This window comes from Gymnoscopelus microlampas (genome assembly GCF_963454915.1).
Source record: "Gymnoscopelus microlampas genome assembly, chromosome: 2".
NCBI lineage: Eukaryota > Metazoa > Chordata > Actinopteri > Myctophiformes > Myctophidae > Gymnoscopelus > Gymnoscopelus microlampas.
Window position 1 is genome coordinate 51,275,659 of NC_139939.1, and position 10,995 is coordinate 51,286,653.

The window sequence follows — 10,995 nt, forward strand, 5'->3', positions numbered from 1 at the left end:
TTTAAAACTGCAAGAATTGAATTGATTTACATTATGCAGATCAATATGCAATTTGTTTTGTGCTCTTTGGAAAAGTAGTGTGCTAAGGCATATATGGACAGCACAATAACAAGACAATTGTCCAGTTTCATATTAAATTGTATTTAAAACTGTTGAAATATGAAAGAGATAAGTGTGTGTGTGTGTGTGTGTGTGTGTGTGTGTGTGTGTGTGTGTGTGTGTGTGCGTGTGTGCGCGCGTGTGTGTGCGTGCGTGTGTGTGTGAGAGAGAGACAGAGACAGAGAGAGAGAGAGAGAGAGAGAGAGAGAGAGAGAGAGAAAACACATGAGATTAACAGAAATGGACTACAAATAATATCTAACTGACTACCCCAGACAGCAGTTGCATGCACCTCAAGCCTGACAGTTGTATACCGTACATTAGAACAGTTAATTTAGAACGCAGAATGTGCTCTAAAGCCCAAGTTTATACTTCATCATACAGCCGCGTCACTACAGGAAAAGAGCTGATTTCCAAGTAGAAATGGGTTGTTTTTTGGCAGGCGATGTGGTCATCTGATGAAGTATGAGATTAGGCTGAATTTCTTCACCTGTCAGTCCACTTGTTCTGAGGGATCAGTTGTGTTGTTTCAGGTGGAACTATGAGCGTGATCCTGGACCTGGATTATGTCTACTCCATCGTCATCTCCTCTGTGGTGGCCATAGTCTACACACTGCTGGGGGGGCTCTACTCTGTGGCCTACACAGATGTTATCCAGCTCATCCTCATCTTTGTCAGCCTGGTGCGTAAAGCTCAAATCATTTAAAAATCACTACAGCAATCTCATGCTCTTTTTTGCATGTTTCTGTTGGATAGTTCTAACTTCCAATAAAAGGACAAAACATTGTGCTGCTTAAAACGTTTTTTTTATTTTATTTTTTATGATAAGAGAATGCATTTAATGATAGTTTTGGTATGTCAGCTTTGCTAACCCAAGCCAGACTGAAACATTTGAATACTCTCCAGGTCTCTGTTTGAAAGTGTCCTCTTGAGAGGCTACGGCATTAATGAGTGTTGGATGTGTGTTTTCCGCATACAGTATGCTTGTGTTCCGTTCCTGATGACCAACCCCGACTCGATGGACATCTCACTGACGGCCTTCAACGAGACATTCCAGGCTCCCTGGGTGGGGAAGCTGGAGCCCAATGAGGCTGGCAAGTGGATTGACGACTTTTTGGTGTTGGTGAGTCGGAGAGGCACACACACACACACACACACACACACACACACACACACACACACACACACACACACACACACACACACACACACACACACACACACACATACACACACACACACCTCAAGCGCATTCCAAAACACAGCAGGGCCAACACATGCAAAACACAAATGCATAGACCACACTTAATGTGCATGCAAACATTTTACACGAGCCCACCATCCTCTGCAATGAATAAACAAGTCGTTGCATAACCGCTGCCTTCGCGGCAATGTAATTACATCCAGCAGTATTGGGTTATTTCATTACACGACAAAACGCCGCAGCATAACAACAACAAGTAAATTAAAGATGGAAAGATCCATAGCAAGTAATGAGAAAATGGCTCCTTTTTTCATCCTTTATTGGTGAATAATTGGATTCCCAGTGTGTGTTATGTCTGAGCTGTGTGTTTCTGTGTATTCTTTACAGGGATTGGGAGGTCTGGCCTACCAGGCCTTCTACCAGAGGATCCTGTCTGCCTCTTCTTACACCCAGGCCCAGGTCACCTGCTTTGCCTCCTCTGCGTTCTGCCTGGTTCTGGGTATCCCATCCATACTTATTGGTGCCGTGGCTGCATCCACAGGTATACACAGTTCTTACTCACCAACTGGATCATTTTAGACCACACTAAAATCCACAGTGTTGATTTAACTGCACAAAGCGAATCATATCCATTTGTACACTCTTCAGAGTTATGGACACTATATTGTGCAGATTTAGCTTTAACTTGACAGACGGCTTCATTCTGTACAGATATTTGGAATGTTCCAATTTTCTTCACATCATTTGTTTTGTATGTAATTCCTCTTTATAATATGATTGAGTATCATGGGACACTGTGAAAGTGCTTGGTGTTCTGATGCAGACATACCTACAAGGCTGTCATGGTCAAGAAAGCCATTACCAAACTGTATTTCCTGAGGTTGTGAAAGTCTGGGATGACAAATATATACAGACCTGGCAACAATATATACTAGTTATGTCCGCCCACACTATATTTCCTCATTCATTATTATGTGCATTTTGGAATCTCTTTCTTTAATTGTAATGATAAATTCTCAACTTACCCTGTTTTCTTTCCCCCAAGACTGGAACCAGACCAGCTATGGCCTCCCTTCCCCATATGAGCGTGGCCAGGCAGGCTCCATCCTTCCCATTGCCCTGCAGTACCTCACCCCCACCTACATCTCTGTCATTGGCATCGGAGCCGTGGCCGCTGCTGTCATGTCATCCATGGACTCGGCCCTGCTCTCCTCTGCCTCATTGTTCTCCTCCAACATCTACAAGAACATCATCAGGAAACAGGTGAAAAAACATCCGGAGAACCTCTGGGGTAACTTAGGTCCTTGGTTGAAACATGAACTGAACTTGTGGTGATACGTTTTCTTCTCAAATAGTCTTTGGGAAATAAACACTTCATACGCGTACACTCATCGCTTATGCAACAAAACCTATTCCTTCACAGCTTAATAAGAAAAAAAAGGTCCTCAAATATAATTTTAAAGGAACTGTAGTATGAATATCATACAAATAAACTTCATATGGATAGTTCAAGGCTGTCAATCATATGGCCTGTTATTAACAACAAAATCTATTAATCACGTGTCTTCAAAGCCAAAAAGCTCTGATAAAGTGAGTAAGTTATGTTAATTCAGGGAGTAGCCTATTAATTTGACGCAGATACCATTTAAAGTATTTTTTACTGACAACAAGAGGCCTTTAATGGTCAATTGGTTGTATAGGGACGTTTCTGTGGGTAGTAAGTAATATGATATTGGGGCACATGTTATAGTGTTCTTTCACGTGTGTGTGTGTGTGCGTGCGTGCGTGCGTGCGTGCGTGCGTACGTGCGTGTGTGTGTGTGTGTGTGTGTGCGCGCGCGCTTGTGCGTGTCTGTGCGCGTAGAAATGCTGGAGGCAGTTAGAAAGCTACTGCTGGCAGTGGTAAAACAAAGAAGCTATTCACTTCTCACATGTCGCCTGTTTTCACTTTGCATCGTGTTTTTAATATTTTTTTTTTCTCTTCTTCTTTCACTCACTCCCTCGTGAACAATGCTTTATCTAATTGCTTCCATTCTGCGTTGCCCCCGAAGAATGTTCCATACGGCGCAAGGGGGCGCGTTCAAGGGTGACAGATTGTTTTGGGGCTGTTGTTTCTCACCGCAGTCACATTTTCAACCCATTTTTTAACCTCTCATGTGAACCGCCACTGTCAGTAGATGGATACAATATCATCTGGGAGTTATCAGTAACATAAAGGATATTGTTCAGGGATTTACACTCTTTGGAAACAGATTACAAAGTTTTGGGGTTAAAAGGATCATACCAGTATCAATATTTCAGACTGTCTTTTTGGCGATGGCTTTATATTTCTTTACATTTTCTTCAGAAAATCTGACTGTTTTTGACTTTACAATTCAATGTACAAAAAATAGTAGATTTTCATACTGTATTGAAATTACAGAAACTGGTATAATTAATTAACTTGTATTCCGTTGTGTGTCTTTACATTCAGATTAGATTTGAATCTTAAACATCTTCAACTTTTTTTCTCTCTCTCCCTGTCCATTCCTCCCCAGGCATCAGATCGTGAGATGCAGTGGGTGATCCGCATCTCAGTGATAGTTGTGGGTCTGGCTGGCACTGGCCTCACCTTCCTGGACAACAGTGTTCTGGTCTTCTGGCTGGTTGGCGTGGACATGTCTTACACTATCATGTTCCCTCAGCTGGTGTGCGTCCTCTTCTTCAAGGTTTCTAATGGCTATGGCGCCTCTGTAGGTTATCTCCTTGGCCTTGTCCTCAGGCTGCTAAGTGGAGAACCCCTTATCGGTCTGAAACCTGCCATTCATTTCCCTGGCTGCCGCCTGGATGCAGAGGGCAAGATGACACAGTATTTCCCCTTCCGCACCTGCATCATGCTCACCTCGCTGGCGTCCATCCTGCTCATTTCCTGGCTGGCCTCGATCGTCTTTAACAAGGGTCTCTTGTCGGAGAGGTGGGACGTGTTCAAGATCAACCGCAAGCAGGCCAAGGCAGCAGCAGTGGCAAAGGCTTTGGAAGACAAGAAGATCTATACTGAACCTAAGGATAAGGATCCTACAGTGAACAAGATGCTAATTGACACCACTAGCTGCTAAGGAGATACAGAGAGAGGGAGTGAAGATAGGTGCAAAAAGGTCGACATTTTGTTTGTCTGCCAAGCAGGTGTTCACAGAGAGAGAGAACAGTGGCAAAGATTGAAAAAGAAATGAAATGGAATCCACCGTGAATGAACAATTCAGCCGAACAGAAATGCTGTAAGATTATTACCAACCAAACAAACCAGTATTTGTTTGTTTTTATTACAAGAATTATTTTGTTCTTGGATAAAGGGAGTCCCTTTGTGAATAAACATGAAGCACCTCTATGTGGGGTGTTGGTCGCGAGAGAGAGAGAGAGAGAGTTATCCTGACACTATACTGTACTGCGAGTGCGCAATAATGTTCTGTAATGGTAGCTTTTCTCTCAATGTGAATATCAGCAAGCAATCTGCAAACCTATTCCGCATGACAGGTTACGCCTACATCGCAATCATCAACATCATCATTCGTGTGACACTGTTATTTTTCGCGTTAGAACAAAAATACAGCAACCCAGAGAACAACGTGAAAACATGGAGGAGAAAAAAACAAAAACAACAGCAACCAACACTTGGACTGAAGTAACACAAACACATTTCAGGCTTTATAAGGACTCATTATCTCTCTTTTTTTACAATTCAATATTCCCCACTTTATTGTGAACAACAGCCTTCAGAGACAGAATTGAATACCCTGCCAGCACAGACCTCAGTCTCCCACTGTGCCGCAATTATTGCAGGGAGTCGTTTCCAGACCACCCCGTCCCCCACCCCAGTGGGTTGGACTCCAGTTAAAAGCTGCTGTTTGTTTGCAAGATAAATAAATAAATCTAACAATTTGCTTCAACTGCACAGAGAGAAAGAATGCCAGACATCTCCCTCGATTTTCTCCTCCCCCTCCTCCTCACTCAGCCGACTCTCCCTCGTTCCTTCTTTCTTCTCTTCTGCCAGTCTGGAAAGACACTAGAGAAATATACAATGCCTTTCACAGTTTGTAAATGATTTTGTACAGTATAGTTTTTCTATGGTTATATATGCAAAGCTCTAGTTTACAAGGGGCTCGTTTGTTTTTTGTTTGTTTTTTTCATGAGCCTTGAGGTTATTTATGTTACATACTGAGCCTATAGTACATACTGTAGTAGTCTGGTGTACAGAGAGACTTGAGCCTAATTGATACCTCAGAGTATGACTGGGTCACATGCCGGGAAAAAACCCTGATATTCAACTAAAACAAATGTTTTAGTTGAACATGGGTTATTTTGGCTGAGCAACTTGGTCATACGGTGAAGTATAAATTAGCCTTTGGAAATGAGTGACAGTCAGAGGCGGATTTCCTCTACCATACTGTTTCCTTTCATTTCATTGGAAAGGTTTTCTCTCAAATGTCAACAGTTATAGCTGGACAACATCAAAATGGGTGTATAATCTAGTTACTATTTTTTAAATACCTCATGGAGTGGTAAAGTTGACTTTAGCTATATATTGTAATTCAGCCTATGTTTCTGACTTCCATCCAAAGATCAAGTGTGGCAAAAGCTCTCATTTTCCAAAGACAAACTGCACAGATCAACGATTTCCAAACAGGAGGCATAGAAGAAAACACATGCATCCTACATGTGATTATGTGATTGATACTTGTGTATTATACTCTTGTACTGTACAGCCTTATATATTGTATATTTTACAACACTGTTTTTAAAGTCATGATCGTGTAGCCAAAGAAATGAAACACAAAGTGCATTATTTTATCTCGGATTTTGTTGATTTTAAAAACATTGAATGTTCGTAAGATGAATCCACCTTTGGTCATAATAAAATCATTGGACATTGGTTAAGAGTACATTGGATTAGACTGCACTTCATTGATGCTGCAAACAGAAAATGTATGTTACAGCAGCCAATATACTGTAGTCTACATAAGGTGTTCATTTGCGACAATGATCCCCAAAAAATGTGATGCTTTATAATGTGATGTCCAAGCATACTGCACTCCTAACCCAAACATTTTCACTGATTTTTCTGGATGCATCTGCTACATTTGGAAAGTCAGTCCTCTGAGAAAGCCCCAGTAATCTTCAAACAGTCCAGACCTGCAATTGTGAATTTTTGCAGCCCATGTAATTGTGACGGTAAAAGTAATTTGAGCAAAAAAATATTTTCTAAAATAAGTGTACAGTCAAAGATGCACCAAAAAGACAATCCACCATACAAATATTAGCACCGTCTCAGGGGAATGAGTTGGTTTTATAATATAAAACCGGTTTTATAAAAAGGTTAAACCTAAGTATATGTATACACCGTATATTGCTTTGTCCCAGTTATGTGTATTTGGTTTTGTACTATTATGCATGTCATTTTTCGTTACGGTGTTTGTATACCAAGCTTTAGTAAAGGCTGTTCTCTCTTGCCACTTGGCAAGGCCTAACTTTGTAATCAATTATTTAATCCCCATGGGGTGATGTTCTGTCAGAATAAAGGTTGAAACCAAAGTACAGAGCCTTTTGTCTTTACTGGCACAATGCCATCAAGCTATATGCCAGTGGGCTACACAACACACCAAACCATATTACCCATTTTGGGCGGGAAACCCCAATGTAACTCTACCTTTCAAGACGAGAACCCCTTTTGGGGGTTTTGTTGCTATGTACAGTATATAGTGACAGACATTTTTGGTAATTTTTGAATAACCATTTGAAGTTTTTCAGAAAACTTTGAAACGGCCTCTGCAGGTCTAAATGGGTTAATATGAAATTACAGCATTACCGTGTGCAAACTGACACATCGTAAAAGCAGAAGTAAAAAGTAAAAGCAGAACAAAGTTCATTCAAATGGATCTTTATTAGTCAACCATTGTCGGTGAAGATGAGTCATACTGTAGGTGGTTAATCTTGACCATTGCCTGGTTGAGTCAAGATGCTTCAGCTGACCTCCTTCTCCTGGAGAATAGCTGTGAAGTACAAAGAAAAATACTTTAGGCCATTCTCTTAGCAGCCTTCTTCACTAGTCAAGACACAGTCCGTATTTTAGAGAGGCATTATGCAAATATCCTTTTGGGTGCATGTGTCACACCAACTTTCCAATACAGTAGGTTAGATTTGTTACAGTGAAGAAAACAGCAACACAATGACGTTCTAGACAATTAATTTCCAATTTGTGGCAATGTTTGCAGCAGGTCATTGCTCAGATGGCTCCATGCACCCCACTCCCCAATACAGAAACTGTTGCGGTCATTGGGGAATTTGACTGGCCTGCACAGAGCCCCGACCAAAACCCTGTCAAACACCTGTGACGAACAACACCATAGACTTGCATATTATGCAGAGTGAGCCAGGCCTAATGGCCCAACATGAAGTTTCCAACCTCACTCTTGTGGCCGAACGGAAGCAAATTGCAGCAGCAGTGTTCCAACTAGTGGAAAGTGATCCCAGAAAGGAGAGAATGTTGTAGCAAAGGGTAACCCAACTCCACATTAATGCCCATGATGTGCTTCCATTTAGCCACAAGACAATTAATAGTACACTGATGCCATTAAGCCTGGCTCACATTTGGCGTTCATAGGGTTAAGGTCAGGACTTTGCAGTTGTCTAGAACTTAGAATTAAAATTCCCATTCACTGGAACAAAGGGCAATAATTAGAAACACTGACTTTGTCATTAGTACATAACATCCATTACTTCAGAGTCATTTGAAACATGATGTACTTTAAACCCACAGTCACTTTGACACAAGCTGAAGGCAACAACATTAATTGCAGTGTTAAAGTGAGCCAGCATCGGTATACAGCCCCGGTACAGTTAGCGGGCACAATACACCCACAATTAACATCTTTCAGCTGCGTTTACATGGCTGCTGTGAAAAAGGGTCCATATATAGTCTTTGACTGAGCAGCCATCTGCAGTAGTGACTAGTGAGTGTAGGAGGGCATGTGGATCTTGCATGATACTCACTCTCTTTGGTAGGTAGAGTATTCTTCTCCTGTGTTTCAGTCTTTTTCAGCTTTGCCTTATCAAACTGAGAGATCTCACTGACATCTGGCTTGTCAGCCTCTGGTGTGTCTGCCTCTGGCTTGTCTGCTTTTGGTTTATCGGCCTCTGGCTTGTCGGCTTCCGGTTTATCAGCTTCAGGGTTGTCTGCCTCTGGCTTGGTCTCTGGTTTGTCTGCTTCCGGCTTGTCAATGTCGGCCATTGTTCACACAGATCTGAATGTGGAGATCGCCATTGACGAAAAGATCAAACAGGTGAAAATGAGGCCTATAGACTTAAAATTACAAATTAGGCAACTACTATGCATGGTGAAGACCAATAACTGAACTCCCTTCTGCATTTCATAGCTCTCCTGACACAAAAGCTGAAAGCTAAGGCTTCCTGGTGAAGTAAACTGCCTTCTATCCATTTAGTTATAAACTAGGCATGGATGGACCCAATTTCAAAAGGTTGCTAGCCTATAGGCAGTCAAGAAAAACGAATTCTACAAAACTCGTGGATGTAAACATAACTCAGTCAGGACATCACAAATCTTAAGTTGCACAGAAAGAGAGCAAAATACAATCATTACCTTTCACCCTAAGCAGGTCGACTACCACTTCAAACACAGTATGAAGGGAAAAAAACTGTATTGTTTGAATGACCTTGCTCAACCTATTTATAGCAGGTGGATGAAATCAAACGTAATTGGAATGATTGGGGGGGAGGGGCTTGCCTCTTAGCTGGATTAGTTTAATTGGTAAACAGCCCATTGTCTTCAAATCTGAGGCTGCACAGGTTTGGTCTAATGTTATGATTATTGCCAGTGGTGGAAAAAGTACTCACATGTCTTACTTAAGTAAAAGTATCAATACTGCAATGTAGAAATACTGTGTTACAAGTAAAATTCTGGAATTACTTGTAACTTGAGTAAAAGTACAAAAGTATTGGCATTAAAATATACTTAAAGTACCAAAAGTAGAAAGTACTCATTGTGCAGAATGTTCCATTTCACACGTTTTCAAAGTATAAAACTCTTTTGAAAATAGCAGATCTACAAGCTCACAATGCTTGTAGATTAGCTATTTTCAAATGGCTGAAATGTATATGGCTGAAGTGGTTGATGTATGTTTTGTAATAATAATCAAAAGCATAGTACTTGAGTAAATGTACTTAGTTACTTTACACCACTGCTTATTGCCCACCAATCGCCAACTGGCACAGGGCACAGGCATGACGTAGGACAACACGGAACAGAATGATGCCAATTAAGTAAATGAAGTATTCTTAATTTCAAGCAAATGACAACAACAACAATCGGGTAAAACCGTTTTATATAACTATATGAGTAAAACTCTTGCCATTTACGTTCTGCATTTTCTTTATGTTTTAAGTTTGAGTGAGCAAGGCACTGATTGGTTTAATATGTAGACTTTGTGGTAGTGTTGACGTTTTGGCATCGATCGCTTGTCTTTTGCGAGCGTTCGCCCATTTATGGTCTGGTGGGAAAAGTACTTACATTTGTTTTACTTAAGTAAAGTATCAATACTGCAACTTTACACAGTATTATAACGAGCTTGTTTCAGATACTCTTGACGTTTCTTCCCCCATGTCTCATTCCCCATTCCTCTTCTAATGCCACTAAGCATAGAGTGAAGCATGATGATCTAACGGTTAACCTATTTATTAGCTAGACTTCACCAGCTGGTCAGATCTGTCACACATGTAAGTCATTCGAGTAGTGACAGCCCTCCCTCATCAAGGTCGTCAGGACTTCATCTAGGGCAGGGGTCTTCAACGTTTTACAGGCCAAGGACCCCTGAGCTGAGAGAGAGAGGAAGCAGGGACCCCCCTCAAACACACACACACACACCCTACATATTGTATAAAATTGTGTTGCAAATTAAACGTTTTCATAGATTTCATAGATAGCGTCATAGACTTGCTTCATCCATCAGTGTTGGATTCATGTTAATGTGTATTTTTGGACATAAGTTTGGCCCTGTACTCTGAAGCTCTGTTTCCACCAAACCACTTAGCCGAAAATAACCGACTCCGAGGACCCCCTAGGGGTCCTGGCCCCCCTATTGAAGACCCCTGATCTAGGGAAACGCTTGATGTACTGTAATGTTATTGTGCAGGCCTGCAGGCACGGTCAAATAAAAGCTGTAAGGTGTTTTTTGAAATCAACCCATTTATGCAAAAGTTGCCTGGAGCAGTGCTATGATCTTTGATATAATAAATGACTACTACTGTGTGCTATTAGCCATGTAGGTCAGAGGTGTTGTGTTCTCCATGCTCAGCTCAATAAACAGAGCATGACTCAGACATTGCACTACATGGATCTAACATTGCCTGTGTCAATATTTGCAACTTTATGACGTATAAATAACCTGGAATATGCCCAATTTTTTTTTACAGTAACTTTAAAATAGCTCTTGGAGTTTTTACATTTATATAACAATGAACAGCATAGAGTATACCCATACCAATGGCTTCCAAGCTATAATGATGCATTTGCATGAGGTTTATATTATGCTCTTTCAGCATTTACAGTTAAACTAAAACTCCTTAATTCTGTTGGTTCTGGTAGCCTATTTGTACATTTTTCAATTTGATTGTGTCAGACCTGTTGGTAGGGGCTGTTTTCCTCAT

The 10,995-nt window shown here is 41.1% G+C and overlaps 1 protein-coding gene across 1 annotated transcript in view; it reads left to right on the forward strand.

Annotated features, from left to right (window-relative positions):
• LOC311061977 (high affinity choline transporter 1-like) overlaps positions 1-6,870 on the forward strand; it is a 21,115-nt gene extending 14,245 nt beyond the window's left edge. The window contains exons 5-9 of the mRNA XM_084080717.1: positions 633-781; positions 1,079-1,222; positions 1,691-1,844; positions 2,349-2,566; positions 3,840-6,870. Of these exons, the coding sequence (XP_083936843.1) occupies positions 633-781; positions 1,079-1,222; positions 1,691-1,844; positions 2,349-2,566; positions 3,840-4,397 (1,223 nt within the window). The 3' untranslated portion in view covers positions 4,398-6,870. The remainder of the gene's footprint in view (positions 1-632; positions 782-1,078; positions 1,223-1,690; positions 1,845-2,348; positions 2,567-3,839) is intronic.
• Positions 6,871-10,995: the final 4,125 nt, after the last annotated feature.